We start from the raw sequence: 26,396 nt of genomic DNA on the forward strand, positions 1-26,396 counted from the left end.
ATGGAAGCAGAAGTGAAGGGAGAGAGTGAAGGTTCTGGGAGTGCTGAAAAATGTGTGGAAAGATAGAATGTTATCTGGGAGGGCAAAAATAGGTATGTTTGAAAGAATAGTAGTCCCAACAATATCATATGGATACGAGGCATGGGCTATAGATAACTAAGCGGAGGAGGGTGGATGTGGAGAAAATCATATGTTTGAGGACAATATGTGGTTTGAGGTGGTTGATCGTGTAAATAACAAAAAAGTAAGAGAGATGTTCGGTAATAAAAAGAGTATGCTCAGGAAAGCAGATGAGGGTGTGCTGAAAAGTTTTGGACATATGGAGAACATGAGTGAGGAAAGGTTGACAAGGAGGATATATGTATCAGAATGGATGGAAAAAGAGGAAGAGGAGACCAAACTGGAGATGGAAAGTTAGAGTGAAAATAATTTTGAGTGACTGGAGCCTGAACATGCAGGAGGGTGAAAGGCATACATGGGATACAGTGAATTGGAATGATGTGGTATACTGTGGTTGACATGCTGTCAATGGATTGAACCAGGGTATATGAAGCATCTGTGGTAAACCATGGATAGGTCTATGGAGCATTGTTGTGGATAGGGGAGCTGTTGGTTTGGTGGATTACACATGACAGGTAGAGAATGGATGTGAGCAGACATGGCCCTTTCTCCATGCGTTCCTGGTGCTACCTCGCCTAATGCAAGAGACAACAATCAAGTATGAAAGAAAACAAAAAATCCCGAAGTTTAAGAACAGATGAAATGTTAATCATAAGTAGCAGATAATTAATAAAACTATTCTTAATGACATAAAAATGGCTGTAGGAAAATACACAGCAACCATAATGTATGAAAATACCTATAAGGATCACTATTCAAAGAGGATATATCACAAGGTAGTAAACCAAATGCTATATATACTGTGTATCATCACTTCTTCCCTTAGTATTTAAAGAAAATTTGCTTTACCTTTCCAAATATCTCTCTCAGTCACCCTCTTTTATTCAACAGCAATAGGACAGTGTTGTATTGTGAACACACTTTCTACTTTATTACCTCTGCTTTAAACTCTTACTTCAGTGCCAACAGCATGATTCTTAGACATCAAATGAGGGAAAATAAAAATAAGAATGGCTAATAATTTTATTTAAAATAACTAAAATGTGATAAAGTCTTGGCCAAAAATTAACACTTACTAATTTCTACTTTAAGCTAAAACAAAATAACTCATTCAAAACATAAACTATAAACAACTGTCTATGAATATATGAAAAAACTCAAAACATCACAAAACTATCACACAACTGTCTTAACATCAGACTGTGATGAACAATGCCTTTTCAAAACATTAACTCTATTATGTCAAACCTTTCTGTACATTCAAAGCAAGGGTTGCATGTGGATTCTTTCCCAACTCATTTCAGCTAATGAACATCTCCAGACCTTTATTTGTTTAAAAGTACCATCAACTCTCATAATCTTAACTAAAAGTTTTCAATGATGATGTGGCTACTAAAACAGTGAAGTAATCCCTCCCTACTTGCCCTTTGTGATGAAGATGTTTAATTTTGCTGCCTTACAGTTTTTGGCATTGTACAATGAGCTAAGAAACACCTAGCAAAAGTATGTAATTTCCAACTCTTTCGTATAATGATCTTAATACTAATAAGAGCTTCCAACTACAAGCATCAAGGTATAAGTCTTAATTGCTACCTTTACTACAAAATGAAACATCTACATACTTTAACTGTGTCAAGTAATATTTCAATATTTTGAGCATGCAGTAAACTTGCAAAATTGAACCAACAGAATGACTGACATTGAAAATATTTGAAATAAGCTTAAAAACTCAAATCAAAGCAAGATGTCATGAACAGAGAGTATTACAGCTTTGAAGATGAAGGGAAATATAAAAAACTGACCCTGCAATCTTTGTATGTTTGATCTTATGTGCTATCTTACTAAGTGAAGATCACTGAAGCAAAATAACCATGATCATTATTCAAAATAATCTTAAGATCACAATGTAGGGATTAAAGCAACTGTGTTTTTGTCAACTTCTATTTCAGCCTTGCAAAATATGGATTCTTATGATCTTGCTTTCCTAGAATCCTGTTAAAAGATAAAGTCTTAGCAGTGATCTAACTTCCCTGTACTTGTGGTTATATAATATGTGATCATTAACAACTAAAGCTATCTAAAAACTCTTAAAGAGCTAAATCCTTATAATTTGTGATACTGTATCTATTTACAGTATTTTACCATTAATGAGGATCAAACTGAAATTTCATTCTAACTTCAGAGAAAAGCAAAAAATCAGCTGGGTCTTCAACACTAATATAACTACTTAGATTCTTATTACCATTTACTGACCAGTACAGTATTCCATGCTTATGACAGGTAAAAACTAAAAAAGCTCATGAATTCTATAAAAACTCAAACACACATAAGCTATAAAATCAAATACACTACACAATGTAAACATACAGCAAGCTATGCAATCTACAACAGGCAGATACACACATCTAATTGCTGTGCTTACATCTTAAGTACAATATGCAAAGAAGAATGAACTGAAAGTTTTGCAAAAGTTCTACATCATATAATGCTTAAACTCCACCTCTGGAATATTTTGCATCTGAATTAACGACTAAGTTACTAAATTATAATACATTTTTGCCCATGAGAAGCTTCACCAACTAAACTGATTTTAAGCAGATTCAAAACGAGGATCTTGTATTCTCTAAGATGCAGTCATCTTTTCTTGAAGCTACCTCAATCTTGCAGGAAATAGCAGTCGTACAAATGAAAAGAGTATATTTATATCTATTTCATTATGCTTAGTCGCTGTCTCCCGCGTTAGCGAGGTAGCGCAAGGAAACAGACAAAAGAATGGCCCAACCCACCTACATACACATGTATATATATATAAACGCACACACACGCACATACACATACCCATACATTTCAACGTATAAATATACATACACAGACATATGCATATATTTCTTTTTCTTTCATACTATTTGTCATTTCCCGCATTAGCAATGTAGCGTTAAGAACAGAGGACTGGGCCTTTGAAGGAATATCCTCACCTGGCCCCCTTCTCTGTTCCTTCTTTTTGGGAAAAAAAAAAAAAAAATGAGAGGGAAGGATTTCCAGCCCCCCGCTCCCTTTCCTTTTAGTCGCCTTCTACGACACGCAGGGAATATGTGGGAAGTATTCTTACTTGCTGCCTTTATCCATTCCCGTCACCACCCCACCACACACACACACACATACATACATATATATATATATATATATATATATATATATATATATATATTCATTTTTTATTATACTTTGTCGCTGTCTCCCGCGTTTGTGAGGTACCGCAAGGAAACAGACGAAAGAAATGGCCCAACCCCCCCCATACACATGTATATACATACGTCCACACACGCAAATATACATACCTACACAGCTTTCCATGGTTTACCCCAGACGCTTCACATGCCTTGATTCAATCCACTGACAGCACATCAACCCCGGTATACCACATCGCTCCACTTCACTCTATTCCTTGCCCTCCTTTCACCCTCCTGCATGTTCAGGCCCCGATCACACAAAATCTTTTTCACTCCATCTTTCCACCTCCAATTTGGTCTCCCTCTTCTCCTCGTTCCCTCCACCTCCGACACATATATCCTCTTGGTCAATCTTTCCTCACTCATTCTCTCCATGTGCCCAAACCACTTCAAAACACCCTCTTCTGCTCTCTCAACCACGCTCTTTTTATTTCCACACATCTCTCTTACCCTTACGTTACTCACTCGATCAAACCACCTCACACCACACATTGTCCTCAAACATCTCATTTCCAGCACATCCATCCTCCTGCGCACAACTCTATCCATAGCCCACGCCTCGCAACCATACAACATTGTTGGAACCACTATTCCTTCAAACATACCCATTTTTGCTTTCCGAGATAATGTTCTCAACTTCCACACATTCTTCAAGGCCCCCAGAATTTTCGCCCCCTCCCCCACCCTATGATCCACTTCCGCTTCCATGGTTCCATCCGCTGCCAGATCCACTCCCAGATATCTAAAACACTTCACTTCCTCCAGTTTTTCTCTATTCAAACTCACCTCCCAATTGACTTGACCCTCAACCCTACTGTACCTAATAACCTTGCTCTTATTCACATTTACTCTTAACTTTCTTCTTCCACACACTTTACTAAACTCAGTCACCAGCTTCTGCAGTTTCTCACATGAATCAGCCACCAGCGCTGTATCATCAGCGAACAACAACTGACTCACTTCCCAAGCTCTCTCATCCCCAACAGACTTCATACTTGCCCCTCTTTCCAAAACTCTTGCATTTACCTCCCTAACAACCCCATCCATAAACAAATTAAACAACCATGGAGACATCACACACCCCTGCCGCAAACCTACATTCACTGAGAACCAATCACTTTCCTCTCTTCCTACACGTACACATGCCTTACATCCTCGATAAAAACTTTTCACTGCTTCTAACAACTTTCCTCCCACACCATATATTCTTAATACCTTCCACAGAGCATCTCTATCAACTCTATCATATGCCTTCTCCAGATCCATAAATGCTACATACAAATCCATTTGCTTTTCTAAGTATTTCTCACATACATTCTTCAAAGCAAACACCTGATCCACACATCCTCTACCACTTCTGAAACCACTGGGGTGAAGAGAGTGGTGAGAGTTAGTGAGCTTGGGAAGAAAACTTGTGTGAAGAAGTACCAGGAGAGACTGAGTACAGAATGGAAAAAGGTGAGAACAAAAGACATAAGGGGAGTGGGGGAGGAATGGGATTATTTAGGGAAGCAGTGATGGCTTGCACAAAAGATGCTTGCGGCATGAGAAGCGTGAGAGGTGGGCAGATTAAAAAGGGTAGTGAGTGGTGGAATGAAGAAGTAAGATTATTAGTGAAAGAGAAGAGAGAGGCATTTGGGCGATTTTTGCTGGGAAACAATGCAAATGACTGGGAGATGTATAAAAGAAAGAGGCAGGAAGTCAAGATAAAGGAGCAAGAGGTAAAAAAGAGGGCAAATGAGAGTTGGGGTGAGAGAGTATCATTAAATTTCAGGGAGAATAAAAAGATGTTTTGGACAAGGAACAAATGGGAACATCAGTGAAGGGGGCAAATGGGGAGGTGATAACAAGTAGTGGTGATGTGAGAAGGAGTGAGTATTTTGAAGGTTTTTTTGAATGTGTTTGATGATAAGAGTGGCAGGTATAGGGTGTTTTGGTCGAGGTGGTGTGCAAAGTGAGAGGGTTAGGGAGAATGATTTGGTAAACAGAAAAGAGGTAGTAAAAGCTTTGTGGAAGATGAAAGCCGGCAAGGCAGCGGGTTTGGATGGTATTGCAGTGGAATTTATTAAAAACGGGGTTACTGTATTGTTGACTGGTTGGTAAGGTTTTTTAATGTATGTATGACTCATGGTGAGGTGCCTGAGGATTGACGGAATGCTTGCATTGTGCCATCGTACAAAGGCAAAGGGGATAAAACTGAGTGCTCAAATTACCGAGGTATAAGTTTGTTAAGTATTCCTGGGAAATCATATGAGAGGGTATTGACTGAGAGGGTGAAAGCATGTATAGAGCATTAGATGGGGGAAGAGCAGTGTGGTTTCAGAAGTGGTAGAGGATGTGTGGATCAGGTGTTTGCTTTGAAGAATGTATGTGAGAAATACTTAGAAAAGCAAATGGATTTGTATGTAGCATTTATGGATCTGGAGAAGGCATATGATAGAGTTGATAGAGATGCTCTGTGGAAGGTATTAAGAATATATGGTGTGGGGGGCAAAATGTTAGAAGCAGTGAAAAGTTTTTTTCAAGGAAGTAAGGCATGTGTACATTTAGGAAGAGAGGAGAGTGATTGGTTCTCAGTGAATGTTGGTTTGCGGCAGGGGTGCGTGATGTCTCCATGGTTGTTTAATTTGTTTATGAATGGGGTTGTTAGGGTGGTGAATGCAAGAGTTTTGGAAAGAGGGGCAAGTATGCAGTCTGTTGTGGATGAGAAAGCTTGGAAAGTGAGTCAGTTGTTGTTCACTGATGATACAGCGTGGATGGCTGATATGGGTGAGAAATTGCAGAAGTTGGTGACTGAGTTTGGTAAAGTGTGTGAAAGAAGAAAGCTGAGAGTAAATGTGAATAAGAGCAAGGTTATTAGGTACAGTAGGGTTGAGGGACAAGTCAACTGGGAGGTAAGTTTGATCTGAGAAAAACTGGATACCGCATTTGTGAGGTATCATAAGGAAACAGACGAGGAATGGCTCAACCCACCCACATACACATGTATATACATAAACACCCACACACGCATATATACAGAGTTGACGTGCTGTCAATGGACTGATTCAGGGCACGTGAAATATTTGGGGTAAACCATGGAAAGGTCTGCGGGGTCTGGATGAGGCTAGGGATCTGTGGTTTCAGTGCATTACACGTGAGAGCTAGAGAGAAAGTGTGAATTAATGTGGTCTTTTTGTCTGTTTTCCAGGGGCTAACTCACTGAAGCTGCGGGCAGTGATGCTGTTTCCTATGGGAATGGTTGCACCAGGAGTGGATAAAGGCAAGTAAGTATGAAAATATACATGTGTGTATGTATATATATCTGTGTATGTGTATGTATATTAGAGCTGGAAGGCTGGAGTGAAAAAGATTTTGAGCGATAGGGGCCTGAGCATACATGAGGGTGAAAGGAGTGCAAGGAATAGAGTGACCTGGAATGATGTGGCTTACTGGGGTTGACATGCTGTCAATGGATTGAACCAGGGCATGTGAAATGTCTGGGGTAAACCATGGAAAGGTCTGTGGTTTCATTACTTGAAATGTATAGGTATGCATATGTGCGTGTGTGGGCATTTATGTATATACATGTGTATGTGTTGGGCCATTCTTTCGTTTGTTTCCTTACGCTACCTCACTAACGCAGGAGACGGCAATTAAGTGCAATAAAAAAAAATGTGTCTATGCGTGGATGGGCCATTCTTCGTCTATTTCCTTGCGCTACCTTGCTGACACAGGAAACAGCAATTAAGTATAATAAAAAATATACTTTTTTATTATTATTATAATTAACTGCTGTTTCCCTCGTCAGCAAGGTAGTGCCAGGAAACGGACAAAGACACATACACAGATACACGCATGTACATATTCATACTTGCTTGCCTTCAGCAAGGCAGCGCCAGGAAACGGACAAAGAAAGACACATACACAGATACACACATGTACATATTCATACTTGTTTGCCTTCATCCATTCCTGGTGCAACCCCCCCCCCCCCCCCCCCCCCCCCCCCCACCACCACCACCACCACCACCACCACCACCACCACCACCACCACCACCACCACCACCACAGGAAACAGCATCACCACCCCCTGCATCAGCATGGTGTCACCAGGAAAACAGACATAATAGGCCACATCCATTTACACTCAGTCTCTAGCTGTCATGTGTAAAGTAATGAAACCACAGACCTTTCCATGGTTTACCCCAGACATTTCACATGCCCTGGTTTAGTATACAGATAGCATGTTGACCCCAATATACCACATCATTCCAATTCACTCTATTCCTTGCACACCTCTCATCCGCCTGCATGTTCAGGCCTTGATCGCTCAAAATCTTTTTCACTCCATCCTTCCACCTCCAATTTGGTCTCCCACTTCTCCTTGCTTCCCCCACCTCTGACAAATATATCCTTTGTCAACCTTTCCTCACTCATTCTCTCCATACCCCCAAACCATTTCAACACAACCTCTTCTGCTCTCTTTTCATTACTACACATCTCTCTTACCCTTTCATTACTTACTTGATCAAACTACCTCACACCACATATTGTCCTCAAATATTTCATTTCCAACACATCTACCCTCCTATACACTCCTACCCTCCCAATCTAAAGCCCATGCCTTGCATCTTATAATATTGTTGGGACTACTATTCCATCAAACATACCCATTTTTGCCCTTAATGATAATGTTCTCTCTTTCCACTCATTCTTCAGTGCTTCCAAAACATTAACCCTTCACCCACCCAATGAATCACTTATGCTTCTGTGGTTCCATTTGCTGCCATATCCACTCCCAGGTATCTACAACACATCACTTTAATCTTTCTCTACACAAACTTACACCTCTAGCAACCAACCTGTCCCTCAACTCTGCAGAACTTTATAACCTTACTTTTATTCTCGTTTACTCTCAACTTCCTCCTTTCACACATCTTTCCAAACTCAGTCAGTAACCTCTGCAGTTTCACACTCAAATCTGCAACCAGCACTATATGATAAACAAATACCAACTCTCACTTCCCAGGCCCTCTCATCCTCTAATGACTGCATATTCACCCTTCTCTCCAAGACTTTAACATTTACCTCCCTCACTATTACATCCATAAACAAATCAAACTACCATGGTGACTTCTCACACCCCTGCCAAAGACTAAGCTTCACTTGGAATCATTTGCTCTCCTGCCTTCCTACTCATACACATGCCTTACACCCTTGATAAAAACTTCTCACTGCTTCATGCACCTTTCCTCCAACAATGTATATTCTTAAAACCTTCTACGAGGCATTTCTGTTAACCCTATCATATGCTTTCTCCAGATCCATAAATGATTTTCTCAGTATTTCTCACACGCACGTTCTTCAAAACAAAAGCCTGTTCCACTTCTGAAACCACACTGTTCCTCCCCAATCTGATGCTCTGTACATGCCTTCACTCTATTAATCACTACCCTCCCATACAACTTATGTACACTCAACTATACATGTGTTCCACCAATCCTCTGACTCTTCACCATGATTCATACATACAGTGAAAATCCTAACTACTGAATCAACAACACAGTCATACCCTTTCTTAACAAATTCAACAATACCATCCACTCCAGGCGCTGTGCCTACATTTCATCTTACATAAACCTTTCACCACTTCTTCTCTCTTCACCAAACCACTCTCCATGACTCTCACTTCGCATACCAGTCTGTCCAAAACACTTTACATCTGCCCACTCAATCATCAAACACATTCAACAGTCCTTCAAAATACTCACTCCATCTTCTCACTGCATAACTACCTTTTACCTATTCCCATTTTGCCCCCTTCACTTATGATCCCATTTGTTCTCTTGCTTTTCATACATTAGTGACCTCCTTGTAAGCATCTTATTCTCCCTACCCTAAAGTTTAGTTATACTCACTCACCCCAAGGCTCATTTGCCCTCTTTTTCAACCCCTCCACCTTCCCCTTGACCTCCTACTGCAATCTCTTATACATCCCCCAATCACTTACACTCCTTCCCAATAAGTACCACCAAAATGCCTCCCTCTTCTCTTTCACTAGCAAATTTCCTTCTTCATCCCACCACTCACTATCCTTTCTAATCTACCCATCTCCCACCTTTAGCATGCACATGCATCACTCACAAATACCAGCATTGCTTACCAAAATACCTCTAATTCCTCACGCACTCCCTTTGCTTCATCTGTTCCCATCTTTTGCCATTCTACACTTAATCTCTCCTGTCATTTCTTCACACAAGTCTCTTTTCCAGGCTCACTTACTTTCATCACTCTCTTCTCACTGTTTCTTCTTTTCCTAAATCCTCTACAAATCTTCACCTTTGTCTCCAAATGAACTATTAGTAATCAGACATCTCATAAGCTGCCCCTCTCAGCACAGTTACATCCAAAGGTCTCTCTTTTACATACCTATGTAATCAATACTGCCCACTGACCATCTTTCTGACACATAAGTATACTTGTATGTGTCCCTTTTTTCAAAACAAGGTATTCCCGATCACCAATCCTTCCTCAGCACACAACTCCTCCAGCTGTTCACTATTTCCATTCATTATAATGAATATCCCATACCCCACAATGATACCCTAAATTGCCACATCACTCAACTGGCCATTCAAATCACCCATCACTAATACCCAGTCTCATGATCTTACTTCTCGTGGCCAGGTGAATAAGCACAAATAATCATCCATCTCTTGCTGCCAACTTTCATTTTAACTCACATCAATCTAGAATTCACTTCCTTACACTCTTTCACACACTCTTACAACTCTTGCTTCAAGAGTACGTTACTCCTTCTGTAGCTCTTGTCCTCTTACTGACTTTACTACTAAGACATTTCCAAAACCAAACTTCTCTTTTACCCTAAAGCTTTGTCTCACTGTGAGCTCGAGCATCCAGGTTTCTTTCCTCAAACTTACAACCTATGTCTCCTCTCTTCTCATCTTGGTTACATTCACACATATTCAAACAACCCAGCCTAGGCCTTACAAAAGAATGAGCACTTCCTGATTGGCTTCCTCTTCTGTTCCATCTTTTAGAAACCGATACATATATATATATGGTTGTTTAATTTGTTTATGGATGGGGTTGTTAGGGAGGTAAATGCAAGAGTCTTGGAAAGAGGGGCAAGTATGAAGTCTGTTGGGGATGAGAGAGCTTGGGAAGTGAGTCAGTTGTTGTTCGCTGATGATACAGCGCTGGTGGCGGATTCATGTGAGAAACTGCAGAAGCTGGTGACGGAGTTTGGTAAAGTGTGTGGAAGAAGAAAGTTAAGAGTAAATGTGAATAAGAGCAAGGTTATTAGGTACAGTAGGGTTGAGGGTCAAGTCAATTGGGAGGTGAGTTTGAATGGAGAAAAACTGGAGGAAGTGAAGTGTTTTAGATATCTGGGAGTGGATCTGTCAGCGGATGGAACCATGGAAGCGGAAGTGGATCATAGGGTGGGGGAGGGGGCGAAAATTTTGGGAGCCTTGAAAAATGTGTGGAAGTCGAGAACATTATCTCGGAAAGCAAAAATGGGTATGTTTGAAGGAATAGTGGTTCCAACAATGTTGTATGGTTGCGAGGCGTGGGCTATGGATAGAGTTGTGCGCAGGAGGATGGATGTGCTGGAAATGAGATGTTTGAGGACAATGTGTGGTGTGAGGTGGTTTGATCGAGTAAGTAACGTAAGGGTAAGAGAGATGTGTGGAAATAAAAAGAGCGTGGTTGAGAGAGCAGAAGAGGGTGTTTTGAAATGGTTTGGGCACATGGAGAGAATGAGTGAGGAAAGATTGACCAAGAGGATATATGTGTCGGAGGTGGAGGGAACGAGGAGAAGAGGGAGACCAAATTGGAGGTGGAAAGATGGAGTGAAAAGGATTTTGTGTGATCGGGGCCTGAACATGCAGGAGGGTGAAAGGAGGGCAAGGAATAGAGTGAATTGGAGCGATGTGGTATACAGGGGTTGACGTGCTGTCAGTGGATTGAATCAAGGCATGTGAAGCGTCGGGGTAAACCATGGAAAGCTGTGTAGGTATGTATATTTGCGTGTGTGGATGTGTATATGTACATGTGTATGGGGGGGGGGTTGGGCCATTTCTTTCGTCTGTTTCCTTGCGCTACCTCGCAACCGCGGGAGACAGCGACGAGGTATAAAAAAAAAAAAAAAATATATATATATATATATATATATATATATATATATATATATATATATATATATATATATTATCTCTGGGGATAGGGGAGAAAGAATACTTCCCACGTACTTCCTCTGTGCCATAGAAGGCGACTACAAGAGGAGGGAGCGGGGGGCTGGAAATCCTCCCCTCTCAGTTTTTTTTTTAATTTTCCAAAAAAAGGAAGAGAAGGGAGCCAGGTGAGGATATTCCCTCAAAGGCCCAGTCCTCTGTTCTTAACGTTACCTTGCTAAAGCGGGAAATGGCGAATAGTATGAAATGAAAAAAAAAAAAGAATCATTATCATTATTATACTTTGTCGCTGTCTCCTACTTTAACGAGGTAGTGCAAGGAAACAGATGAAAGAAAGGCCCAACCCACCCACATACACATGTATATACATAAACGCCCACACACACACATATACATACCTATACGTTTCAATATATACATACATATACATATGCAGACAAATATATATATACATATGTACATATACTTGCTGCCCTCAGCCATTCCTGTTGCCACCCTGCCACACATGAAATGGCACACCCCCCCTCTCCCCGCACACGCACGAGGTAGCACTAGGAAAAGACAACAAAGACCACATTCGTTCACACATTCTCTAGCTATCATGTGTAATGCACCGAAACCACTGCTCCCTCCCCATATCCAGACCCCACAGAACTTTCCATGGTTAACCCCAGACACTTCACTTGCCCTTTTTCAATCCATTGACAACATGTCCACCCCATGTATGTATATACATGTGTATGTAGCTGGGCTGGGCCATTCTTTCATGTTTCTTTGCACTGCCTCGCTAAAGCAGGAGACAGCGACAATGTTAGCGAGGTGGTGCAAAGAAACAGACGAAAGAATGGCCCAACCCAACCACATACACATGTATATACATACACATCTACATATGCACATATACATACCTATAAATTTCAACGTATACATATATGTACATATACATACACAGACATATACATATAAACACATGTACATAATTCAAACTTGTTGCCTTTATTCATTCTCATTGCCACTCTGCCACACATGAAATGACAACCACCTCCCCCCTCATGTGTGCGAGGTAGCGCTAGGAAAAGACAACAAAGGCCACATTCGTTCACACTCTGTCTCAAGCTGTCATGTATAATGCACCGAAACCACAGCTCCCTTTCCACATCAGGCCCAACAAAAATTTTCATGGTTTACCCCAGACGCTTTACATGCTCTGGTTCAATCCATTAACAGCACATCCACCCCGGTATACCACATCATTCCAATTCACTCTATTCCTTGCACGCCTTTCACCATCCTACATGTTCAGATCCCGATCGCTCAAAATCTTTTTCACTCATCTTTTCACCTCCAATTTGGTCTCCCACTTCTCCTCATTTCCTCCACCTCTGACACATATATCCTCTTTGTTAATCTTTCCTCACTCATTCTCTCCATGCGACCAAACCATTTCAAAACATCCTCTTCTACTCTCTCGACCACACTCTTTTCATCACCACACATCTCTCTCACCCTTTCATTACTTACTTGAACAAACCACCTCACACCACATATTGTCCTCAAATATCTCATTTCCAACACATCCACCCTCCTCTGCACAACTCTATCTACAGCCCACGCCTTGCAACCATATAACATTGTTGGAACCAATATTCCTTCAAACATACCCATTTTTGCTTTCTGAGATAATGTTCTTGCCTTCCACACATTTTTCAACGCTCCCAGAACTTTTGCCCCCTCCCCTACCCTGTGACTCACTTCCACTTCCATGGTTCCATCCACTGCCAAATCCACTCCCAGATATCTAAAACACTTCACTTCCTCCAGTTTTTCTCCATTCAAACTTACCGCCAAATTGACTTGTCCCTTGACCCTACTGTAGCTAATAACCTTGCTCTTATTCACATTTACTCTCAGCTTTCTTCTTTCACACACTTTACCAAACTTGTATGGGTGGTCATGTGTATACAAGTGTATATGAGTGGATGGGCCATTCTTCGTCTGTTTCCTGGCAAATGAGAAGTCACCTTCGGCAAGGCTCTGTCTTTGTCACCGGAGAAAACAGAGTAAAGACATGTTGACAACCTTTTGCTTCACATGAGTCCATACTGTTCCTACTAAGGACTGTAATGCAGCTTTAAAGCTGCAGGAACCATGAATCACTGAGAAAGGGATAATTGGTTGTTTTATAATGATTATATTCATGCAATTATGGAAAAAAAAGAATTAAAAACTATGGACGGAAAAAAATAATCACATTTTGTTACAACTCACAACACACTAGGAATGTTTTTGATTAAAAAAGAACATGTACTTCATGCAATTAGAAAATTGGTAAACTTGAAAAAATAGATACTATATTATGAATGTAATACAAGTAGAGGGAAAATCGTTTTGCTTCATGATGGTTATATGGATCTTACACTTTAAAAAGTAACTCTTAAACAATCTACATGTTATATCTCCATAAACATTAAAAATTAATGAAAAATATTTCTCCATAGTGTCAAAATTCACTTCCTTAATAGTGACAAAGAAAGTGACATCATACAGACATTATTCAATTATATACTAGACTTTTCCTTAATCTAATGCTAAAAGCCTTTTAGAACATCTCAGAATCAAATCACAGTTTATTCTGTTTAGAAAGGTCTCTGATTATATACAAGTTATCATCACAGTGCAGGACACTCACCCACTGTAAAACTATTTATCTATATATTATACTTAACCACCATCTCCCACGTTAGCAAGGTAGTGCAAGGAAATAGACGAGGAATGGCCCAACCCACCCACATACACATGTATATATGTAAACATCCACACATGCACATGTACATACATATACATTTCAATGTATATATACAAACACAGACACAGACATATACATATCCATACTTGCTGCCTTCATCCATTCCCCTCACCACCCCGCCACACATGAAATAGCATCCCCCCACCCCCACAAGCGAGGCAGCATAAGGAACAGACAAAAAAGCCACATTTGCTCACCCTCAGTCTCTAGCTGTCATATGTAATGCACCAAAACCACAACTCCCTTTCCACATCCAGGCTCCACAGACCTTTCCATGGTTTACCCCAGACGCTTCACATGCCCTGGTTCAATCCAATGACAGCACATTGACTCTGGTATACCACATCATTCCAATTCTCTCTATTCCTTGCACACCTTTCACCCTCCTGTATGTTCGTGCCATAATCGCTCGAAATCTTTTCCACTCCATCCTTACACCTCCAATTTAGTCTCTTGCTTCTCCTTCCCTCCACCTATGACACATTAATCCTCTTTGTCAATCTTTCCTCACTCATTCTCTCCATGTGTCCAAACCATTTCAATACACCCTCTTCTGCTCACGCAACAACACTTTTTTATTACCAAACATCTCTCTTACCCTTTCATTACTTACTCGATCAAACCACCTCACACCACATATTGTCCTCAAACATTTCATTTCCAATACATCCACTCTCCTCCACACAACTCTACCTATAGCCCATGCCTCACAATCATATAACATTGTTGGAACCACTATCCCTTCAAACATACTCATTTTTGCTCTCCGAGATAACATTCTCACCTTCCACACATTCTTCATCACTCCCAGAACCTTAGCTCCCTCGAGCACCATGACTCACTTCTGCTTCCATGGTTCCATCCAATGCTAATTCCACTCCCAGATATCAAAAACACTTAACTTCCTCAAGTTTTTCTCCATTCAAACTTACCTCCCTTGTCCCTCAACCATACTGAACCTAATAACATTGCTCTTATTCACATTTACTCTAAACTTTCTTCTTTCACGCACTTCACCAAATTCAGTCGCCAACTTCTGCAGTTTCTCACCCGAATCAGCCACCAGTGCTGTATCATCAGTGAACAAGAACCGACTCTTTTCCTAAGCCCTCTCATCCACAACAGACTGTATACTTGCCCCTCTCTCCAAAACTCTTGCATCTACCTCCCTAACCATCCCATCCATAAACAAATCAGACAACCATGGAGACATCACACACCCCTGCTGCAAACCATCATTCACTGGGAACCAATCACTTTCCTCTTTTCCTACATGCACACATGCCTTACATCCTTGGTAAAAACTTTTCACTGCTTCCAGCAACTTACCTCCCACACCATATACTCTTAAAACCTTCCACAAAGCATCTCTATCCACCCTATCATATGCCTTCTCCAGATCCACAAATGCTACATACAAATCCATCTGTTTTTCTAAGTATTTCTCACATACATTCTTCAAAGCAAACACCTCATCCACACATCCTCTACCACTTCTGAAACCACACTGCTCTTCCCCAATCTGATGCTCTGTACATGCCTTTACCTTCTCAATTGATACCCTCCAATACAATTTTCCAGGAATACTCAACAAGCTTATGCCTCTGTAAATTGAACATTCATTTTCATTCCCTTTGTCTTTGTACAATGGCACTATGCATGCATTCCACCACTCCTCAGGCACTTCACCATGATCCATACATGCACTGAATATCCTTACCAACTAATAAAGAACACAGTTACCTCCTTTTTTTATAAATTCCACTGCAATACCATCCAAACCTGCCGCCTTGCCGGCTTCCATCTCCCACAAAGCTTTCAGTACCTCTTCTCTGTTTACGAAAGTATTCTCCCTGACCCTCTCACTTCGCAAACCACCTCGACCAAAACACCCCATTTCTGCCATTCTATCATCAAACACATTCAACAATCCTTCAAAACATTCACTCCATCTCCTTATCACTTCATCGCTACTTGTTATTACCTCCCCATTTGCACCCTTTACCGATGTTCCCAATTGTTCTATTGTCTTACCCATTTTATTTACCTCCTTCCAAAACATCTTTTTATTCTCCCTGAAATTTAATGACACTCACTCACCCCAACTCTCATTTGCCCTTTTTCACCTCTGGCACCTTTCTCTTGACCTCCTGCCATTTTCTTTTATACATCTCCCAGTCATTTGCACTACTTCCCTGCAAAAATCATCTGGATGCCTCTCTCTTCTCTTTCACTAACAATCTTACTTCTTCATCCCACCATTCACTACCCTTTCTAATCTGCCCACCTCCCACCTTCCTCATGCCATAGGCATCTTTTGCACAAGCCATCACTGCTTCCTTAAATACATTCCATTCCTCCCAAACTCCCCTCACCTTTTGCCATTCTACACTCAATCTCTCCTGGTACTTCCTCACACAAGTCTCCTTTCCAAGCTCACTTACTCTCACCACTCTCTTCTCCCCAACATTCTCTCTTCTTTTCTGGAAACCTCTTCAAATCTTCACCTTTGCCTCCACCAGATAGTGATCTTACATCCCTCCAGCTGCCCCGTCAGCATATCAACATCTACAAGTCTCTCTTTTACACACCTATCAATTAACATGTAGTCCAATAACGCCCTCTGACCATCTCTCCTACTCACATACGTATACTTATGTATTATATTTATTTATTTATTTTGCTTTGTCGCTGTCTCCCGTGTTAGCGAGGTAGCGCAAGGAAACAGATGAAAGAATGGCCTAACCCACCCACATACACATGTATATACATACACGTCCACACACGCAAATGTACATACCTATACATCTTAATGTATACATATATATACACACAGACATATACATATATACACATGTACATAATTCATACTGTCTGCCTTTATTTATTCCCATCGCCAGCTCGCCACACATGGAATAACAACCCCCTCACCCCTCATGTGTGCAAGGCAGCGCTAGGACAAGACAACAAAGGCCCCATTCATTCACACTCAGAGTCTAGCTGTCATGTAACAATGCACTGAAACCACAGCTCCCTTTCCACATCCAGGCCCCACAGAACTTTCCATGGGATGGGAGCGAGGGGCTAGAAACCCTCCCCTCCTTGTATTTCAACTTTCTAAAAGGGGATACTTATGTATATCTTTCAATAAATGGGGGAAGAATACAATAATTCCCATGACAGATCACTGCAACATATATTCAAACTAGAGATGTTCTAAACAATAACTCCATGATTCAAAAGGATCTGATTATTTAGGAAAAATTAAGAAGAGTACACAGCCAACACTACCATCCAATACTTGAAAAATGAAGATATTTTGCACCTAAAGGTCACCAAAACAAAATCCCTTGGATCTATCTACTTTCCTATCACTACCTTATATAAAATAATCAGTTTCACTAAGTTCCTTACCTTATTTGTATCCCTCTGAGTCTGTGCGATAGTCCCCAATCAGATGCTAAGGGAACAGGTTCCATACTTAATTCTATCAAGAGTTCTAACACCTCTATATGTAAAGGTTACCTTGGAGTATCAAACTCCATGTAATACCAAACCTTAGGCACACTAAGATGTTCATCACAAAAATAAAGTACTTTTAACAGTACATCTACAAGAAAACATTCTAGATAATTACCAAACTGCTATAAACTGGCTGACAAATTATTTGAATTCCTGACAACAGCCGAATGTCACGAGCAAGAAACCATAACTTTAAGGCCACAGAGATGGACATGTGCTATTCCACCTACCAAAAACCTAATTAATGCACAACTAAGGTCATATAACAGTTCCAAGGTAATTTTTGTCCCTCTGCATTCTTCTCAACTGAGATGAGGCTGAGGAAAATACAATTCCACATGAAGGTCAAAACCAAGAGAATTACTAAAATTAGAAATATACTCTACTATCTAATTTAGGCAATGACACTAATGCAAGAATCCTACTGATGACTATCAATGAGTAGCTTAGCTTGTGTTGCTGATCACTGGTCCAAAAACATTTGGATTATGACAGTCACTTGCAGCTTACATGTGACAAATCGGAATATCACAGAGGTTCCACTGAAGGCTGATCTATCCATATCATCAACGATGATATCTTTAAGATACAAATGGTCCACTGAACACTCTCATACAATGATATCTCAATTTGCATCCTCCAAAATACTTACACCTGTACACACTGGATGCAAATGCATCCATATCTTTGAAAATTCACTAAAATCTCATTTAAAAGCCTGAAGTAGCACTTCATGATTTGAAGCGTATGTCAATTTTCATTAAAATTGAATTATTAGGAGTATCATTGAAAAAGAAATATTCTTTATTATATGAAAGTATGCAAATAAAAATACGTTTATAAATACTAATTTTGATGATAAAATAACTTGCTCTGTAATGGTGAAGTTGGGATAAGATTTACTGTTTGGTGTATATAGCCTTACAGAGCAATCATTTATGAACAAATACATTTCAAAAAGATGGTTAGGCCAAATTGGGAATCACAATTTGATATCTACTGTACACATTTACTTGCTGCCAGTAGTACTAGCCTCATGAAACTTCTGTAATGAGGATGTTGGTGTATTTGGTATTTATGATATCACAGGGCATTCATTTATGAACAAAAGCACAAAAAAACAAGAAAAACAGTATCACAAAATAATAATTACTGTTCATATCTATTTGCAACTGACTGCTTGCTGTGTGTATCTAATTCACCTCAAGGATGGCTGGCATATACGAAAGTGTTCATCTGCCCAAGGTTATAAATAAAATATGGAAAACTCACCACTAACTTTGGTTAAACATAGTGCAAGGTTGGTTTAAATTTGGAACAAGAGGCAAATGCACAAAACAAGATTTCACTAGGTCTCTCTGCCTAAGCTACTCTGAAATACTGATATTCAACCAATAGCATTATAGCAGTCTGCTGTAATGGATGAAAAATCATACCTTCACTCTTCCAAGAATGCATTCCTAATTGAAAGCCCAAAATGAATAAAGTGATTTTGAGGAAATTTGAGGCAGAGATACAGACAGTGAAGACTGGGCTACAACTGGTCATCAACTGGTGGCTGGTGATCTGGGGTAATTCACTCATCACCATACATTTGTTAGTTATGCTTGTACTCTGACTGTGTGGTCTACTGCACTCATAAAAGCTTATGTGCCTTCAGTTTACCTATGAAGCTCAGAAATAACACCTCTAAATTGGTAAAATAAAGTATGCTCAGACATGATAAGATTTGAAGAACCTACGTAAATCAGACACACTTATCCAGAATAATCCAGTATTCTGGGGTCTTAGTTTACTAAAAATACTATGTCACCTGTACTAAATATGCTGAAAATGCAGCCTTAAGTACTTTTCACAGCTCTATGTATAAACTTTGTGCAGTCCAATAAATTGTGTAATGGAAGACAATAATCATTAATGAAGATTTTAGCAATAAATGAGATGCCTGGGACTAAGGCACAATTCTATAGCTTTCCTCATTAATATTCAACTGATTGATGCAGTCTGCATCAATGGAAAATGAAAGCTTTTGAGTACGAATTACCCGTTTTCTTTTACCGGCCCTGAGACACAACCACCAAATGCACTACAAAATTATAATGTGAACATCATGAAAACATATAAAGAGGGAATCTCCTAGACGTATTCCCAATCAATACCTCCAAAGTTACACGAACAAGAACTCTGACTTGTTAATCCATGCTTGAAAAATTAGATTAAAATCAAAATCTTTTCAATCATTACAAAAATCATTCTTTTCAAAATAAATTGTGTATGGTGATATTACGACTTCATAGAAATATGTATACACATGCATAAATGATTACTTATCCATATATTCCTTTAATTCTTATAAAATGCTTGCAAAATAATTTCAAAACTTTATGACACTAACACCGTTTCCCGTAAGTGAAAACTATAACATTATCAAATATCCTGTTTACCACAATGGTTGAAGGTTCTGACAATTTTTAGACAGCGCAGTAAAGGTTACTAAGCTCTAGGTTACATACTGCAACAACAAAGGTTTCTATTCCATGCAAAAACACAAGCTAGCTAAACAGACACCATCAAACACACAATTCACTTGTCAGCAGTACCTGGTCCAGGCTGTTTGTCTCTGGGTAACTCCCATCCCATGCAGCGCTCTACTGCCATGCACCACCGCTCAAAACGTAGTTCACGCTCTGCAAATATAATCAAGGTTAACCTGGTTACAATTCATTGAAATCATTCCAAATGCCCAAATATGCATAGAAAAGTGAAATCTAAAGATGAAGTAGTCTGTATTTAGAAATTTCAGTGGAGCAGTTTTTGGGTCAGAAGGGAGCTCTCTTAACCAAAGACCTCCTCTAAAATCCAGAATTCATTTCCTATGGGTAATGTTTCCATTTTTTGAAAAGGCACATACTAAATCTATCAACAAGAAAAAGAAATCTTTGCACTAAAACATTTACATACGAGTAGGGATTTATAGGGATTTTCCAAAAGTTTTCCTCCAAAGCAAAAGACAAAATCTTTGAGAAAGTTTAAGGCAGGGGAAAGCTTTGGTTAAGAAAGGCCTTACTGTATTCTATATACAAGGATGGGAACATTCAATTTTATATTTTTTCACTATACCAATTAAAGTAATGTTTATAATAATACTATCCATAATACACATCTAAACCAATTTATGTTTATACTTTTTTTTTTTTTTTTTTTTTTTTTTTGCCGCTGTCTCCCGCGTTTGCGAGGTAGCGCAAGGAAACAGACGAAAGAAATGGCCCAACCCACCCCCATACACATGTATATACATACATCCACACACGCAAATATACATACCTACACAGCTTTCCATGGTTTTAACTTCCTTTAATACTATTAACATAGTTTCAATTCAGCAATGATACTCTCTTTCTACACTAAACCAAAATTACAAGCAAAGGTATTAACACTGTAGTGAGCATGGCATGGCTATCCAGATCCACATCCAAGATACACTGTAAGGCCACCATGTTGCCCACTCACCTATAAATGTCTATAATCAAACATGGTTATCTGGAACCATATCCAAGATACACTGTAAGGCCAAAATATTGCCCACTAACATATAAATGTCTATAATCAAACCTATGACAGTCTTTTCAACCATAAATTGCTTTTTTAACACGGCTTGTAAGTGATTATTCTATAATACATTGAACCCTGAATAAAGAGAGAGACCAAATATACCCAAGGTCCAAGTGAGGGGGGTCTGCCCTTAATGCTAAAAAAAGAAGAAGTAAGCAGCAGAAGAAAAAGATAGCAAAGCAAAGACTCTATCCCCACCCTCCACTCTCTCTGGCACATGGTGGCAGGAAAACAGGTAGCTGCCAACACCTTGAAAGATCAATAAGCCTGAAGGAAATCTTTATGGGATAGTCAGAAGGTTGTGTGAATGTGAATATGTCATGCATCCCATCATCAACAAAATACATCCCTTCACTTTTTGTTATAAAGACAATACTAAGGATAAACCTGAGCTCCAGCCTCTCGACTTACCATGCCTCCATCATTCCTGATGTTGAAGAATGATATGGTAATTCTCAATTACTCTTTCAAAGCAGGTGACATGAGTTAATCAATGTTAGTATGATACCACAACATGGTCAGATAGAAACTAGCATTATGATTACTGATTAAATGAATTATTCAATACCACAGAGTGACAAGTGATGATCAAGCCTGATTTTGAAGATATTAAAGGTGTTGCCCTAAACATTTTCTGGGAGCTTGATCCATGTATCAATAATGTCTTTGGTAAGAAAATATTTTGTACAGTCCTGATTAACTTGGAGACATTTAAGTTTTAATCCATTTCCTCTCGGTAATGCTGGTGCTACTGTAAATAAATGTTCAATATCAATGTTGTTGAATCCTGTAAGTATTTTGAAACATTCTATTAATTTGCCCTGGAGGCATTTCTTGTTAAGGAAGACCAAGTTTAATTCTCACAATCTCTCCTCATGTGGTTTGTTATACAAGGAAGGAATCAATTTAGTTGTTCACTGCACTGCTTCCAACTGATTAAGTGGAGGGCCCAAAACTACACCACTTATTCGAAGTATGGTCTAACTGGACTTAGGCACAGTGACAATATCACATCCTTGCTTTTGTATGTAAAGTTTCTGTTCATATATTTAAACATCCTTTTTAATTTCTTAGCAACTTAATTGCATTGCTGGGAGAGTTTGAAGATACTGGAGACAGTGACCCCCAGATCTCTCTCACTTGGGGTGTCCTTTATCTTGTGGCCCATCAGTTCATAATCAATTGTTTTTTTTTGTTTCTTACTTGTAACAGCTAACATTACAGATGTTAAATGGCTTTTGCCATATGCCAGACCATTCAGCAATTTTATCTAGATCCTCTTGTAATCTTGGCCTATCTTCCTTAGTAAGCATGACTGCCGAATTTTGTGTCATGTGCAATATCATTAATATCAAATGAAAAACATAGGCCCAAGTACAGATCCCTGGGGGAATCCACTAGTAATGGGTAACCACAGTGATGACTCCCTATTCATTATGAGTTTCTGCTTCCAGTCACATAACAAGGCTTCTATCCAATTTCTATGCAACCAGTAATCCCCAAGGCATGGACTTAATGCATCAATTTAATGAGGGGTACTTTGCCAAATGTTTTCTGGAAGTCCAGAAATATTATATCTATTGCTTTTGTCTTGTCGAGGGTATTGAACAATTGTATGATAAAAGTCAAGGAGTTTCATATGGCATGATCTGTGTCTTCTAAAACCATGCTGTGTGTTATTTATCAGGCTGTGTTGTTCCAGGTAGGATACGATTTCATCTCTAATAACTGACTCCAGAAGCTTACTTATAATTGATGTAAAGTTAAAAGGATGGTAATTGCCAGGCAATTCATGGCTTCCCTTTTTTGTATATAGGAGTGATGTCTGCTAATCTCTAATTCTGTGGGAATATTCTATTCTGGAGAGATTTATTGAAAATATGGATTAACATATTTCACGTTTTAAATCACTCATGGGTAGAAACAATCAATACCTGGGCTTTCATTAGTCTTTAACTTATCTATGTTAGTAATTCTCTAACTGATGAATTCTTGTATCATGTGAGTGCTATTCATCACTGTTTCAAATTCATGCTGTTGCTTTCCGGCATAAAATCAGAGCAGAAAAACTTGTTCAGGGTTCTTGCTATGCTTTCATCATCCACAGTGGGTTCCCCATTCTTGTTTACTAAGGGCCCCATTCCCCTCCTTATATGTTTCTTAATGCTGATTTATCTATAAAAATCTTTTAAGGTTTTCTATTACCATCTCTTGCAAAACTCACTTTGTATTCTCTCTTGGCATTTCTTAGATGAACTTTCACTTGTCTTCTGATTACGTGTCATATTGCATTGCAATATTCAAGTCATTGTCTGATTTCTTAGGATTATAGAGTTTATTTCTGTGTCATAGAGCTCTTATAATATCTTGGGAGTACCATTCAAGCTTGTTAGTTTTATTGTTTCTCTCATGCACAGAAATGAATGTGATTTGATGGTGCATAAACTGACGCTTAAAACTGGCCCATAAATCCTTTGAGCATGAAACAACAAGGGTGAGACTTTTTAATGCATCACAGTGCCCATTAAAATCCACCCTCTTAAAATTAGGAGTAATAGCATTGGTTTTAGGGGAGTAGGTTTTGGTATTTACGTCAAACCTAACCATGCCATGGTCATGAGTGCTAGATGTTCTCCAACATGGGTATTAGTCACTAAGAAGTCCTGAAATGCAAGAACTAAATCAAGTAAATTAGCTCTCCTTCTCAGCCCCATGACAGTTCAGTAGAAGAAATTGTCATCGGTAAAGTTGATAAATTTAGCAGAATCGCTCTCTACACCTGAGATAGTTTGCCAGTTGATTGCTGGAAGATTAAAATCCCCAAGAATGACTGAGCATTTATCCTATACTGCTCGTTGAAAACTCTCATACATAAGTGTCAATATTTGCTGGCTGACTAAGGCAGCTATATATAAAACTTATGCATAGTTTGGAAGATTTTGTGCTAATCTGACACACAAGTGCTCAACAGCAGCAAATGTTGTAGTCTGAATTTCGATGGCATTTAAGGTAAGATCTTACATACAGTGCAGCTCCTTCTACTCAACCCTCTCTGTTCCTTACAAATAATTTGTAGTCTAGTAGATTGTACTCACTAATCAGATTAATGTTTTTCATGTTCAGAAATATTTCTGTTACACCAATGCTATCAACGTGTCACTGTTTACCATATAATGCAATTCAGCTATTTTGTTTCAGATGGATCTTACATTCATGTCAAGTTGAATTAATTTCTTCAAGTGATTTCTGTAAGAGACTGGTGGTATGATTTGGTGACCAGCCATCTTCAGACCTAGGTGTGATGAGCCCCATAACCTGCATCCTTGATGTCACTGCCTGGTGGGGTGGGGAGGGGATTCGATCTGACCTCACTTGTGTGATGTAATACAACCTGACCTGACCTCAACCGCCCATCTGATGTTGTTAACACAACAACCTCTACTGGGTCTCAACCAAGAAATTTCCCCTGTAGCTGCAATGCAATTATGCAATTTGAATTTTGAGAGAGAGAGAGAGAGAGAGAGAGAGAGAGAGAGAGAGAGAGAGAGAGAGAGAGAGAGAGAGAGAGAGAGGGAGGGAGGGAGGGAGGGAGGGAGGGAGGAGGGAGGGAGAGAGAGAGAGAGAGAGAGAGAGAGAGAGAGAGAGAGAGAGAGAGAGAGAGAGAGAGAGAGAGAGAGAGAATTAACTTACCAAGAAAATGTAATTCTGCTCAGCAGTTTTTTAAGCTATCACTGACTCCCCGCTGCTACACATTAGCCTTCTACTGCCCCCACTGCTGGACATCAGCCTTCTGTCCCCATTGCCGCTGTCATTTGTACAGTATATTTCTGGCGTTTTTCTTAGAGTATCTGAATTTATAAAATATTTGTCTAAACAGCTTTAGAAGGTATCTATAGTGTCAGGATTCACTACATCTGACGATAACTTATTCAATACTCGACACACCTATGGGAAAAGCTTTTTCCCAAATCCGTTCTACACCTTTTAGCTTTGAGTTTTATTCCATTTGTCCTGGTAACCATATTTTCTTGTATTTTGAAAGGATGTTTGTGATTTATGTTATCGAACTTCTTCAGATTTTTGAACACTTGGATTAAGTCGCTGCAAAGTCTACGTTTTTTAGGGAAGAAGAGATCCAATCATTTTAGTCTCTATTCATATGCCAATTTCTAAGGGATGGGATAAATTTTCTCGTGCATCTTAGTACTTGCTCTGATTTTCATCTTCAAGGTGTAGTCTTACTAGAGAATTATAAAGTGTGAAAACTGCTTTTGGTGTCTTGTAATCAAGTGTTCATTCTTCCCTTGGGTGCCTGGCTTAGGCTAGTGTGTATGTGTGTGTGTGTGTGTGTGTGTGTGTGTGTGTGTGTGTGTGTGTGAGTGTGTGTGTGTGTGTGTGTGTGTATTTACACATAAGCTTAAAGACATGGTATGCTCAAACAGGATGAACAGAGGAGGCAACATATAAGTAATAATCACAAACAGTAATAACAATGGATATAGCACTATGAGTCCTAGCTAGCCTCTCAGCTACCCCCCACACACACACACAACTCACAAAGAGAATGTGAAATGTTTCAAACATCACTCCAACCACCATAAAAACAAGTGATGAATGAATGGATATTTTGTGAATTTTTGAGGGCCATGATTTACTCATCACTGGTGCCATTGGTTCATCTAAATACGGTAAATGCTCTGAATCCGGAGAGCTTTTCATTGGGTTGTCAAAATGTTAATCAATGTGATAAGAGATGAACATTTGCACCTTTTCATTAATCAAAAGATCTGCCAAATACAAGGTTCTCAAGAATTTAAAACTATTACTTCACCAAAAAGGAGGCCTCTTGAGTGCTGAGAGAACATTTCAGGAAGTCCAATTGATGTGCCAGCTAACAACCACTCCCTT

At 39.5% G+C, this 26,396-nt stretch overlaps 1 protein-coding gene across 4 annotated transcripts in view; it reads right to left on the reverse strand.

Moving 5' to 3' along the window:
* The window catches only part of Gk1 (Glycerol kinase 1), an 84,498-nt gene that overhangs the window by 12,360 nt on the left and 45,742 nt on the right, over window positions 1-26,396 (reverse strand). For 3 of the 4 annotated variants that reach the window (XM_071694488.1, XM_071694486.1, XM_071694489.1), the window contains exon 12: window positions 20,477-20,563. In XM_071694488.1, coding sequence (XP_071550589.1) covers window positions 20,477-20,563 — 87 coding nt within the window. Of the gene's footprint in view, window positions 1-1,130; window positions 2,113-20,476; window positions 20,564-26,396 lie in introns of those variants that run through there. The other variant, XM_071694490.1, reaches the window with a different exon arrangement.

Source organism: Panulirus ornatus, chromosome 57 (genome assembly GCF_036320965.1).
Source record: "Panulirus ornatus isolate Po-2019 chromosome 57, ASM3632096v1, whole genome shotgun sequence".
NCBI lineage: Eukaryota > Metazoa > Arthropoda > Malacostraca > Decapoda > Palinuridae > Panulirus > Panulirus ornatus.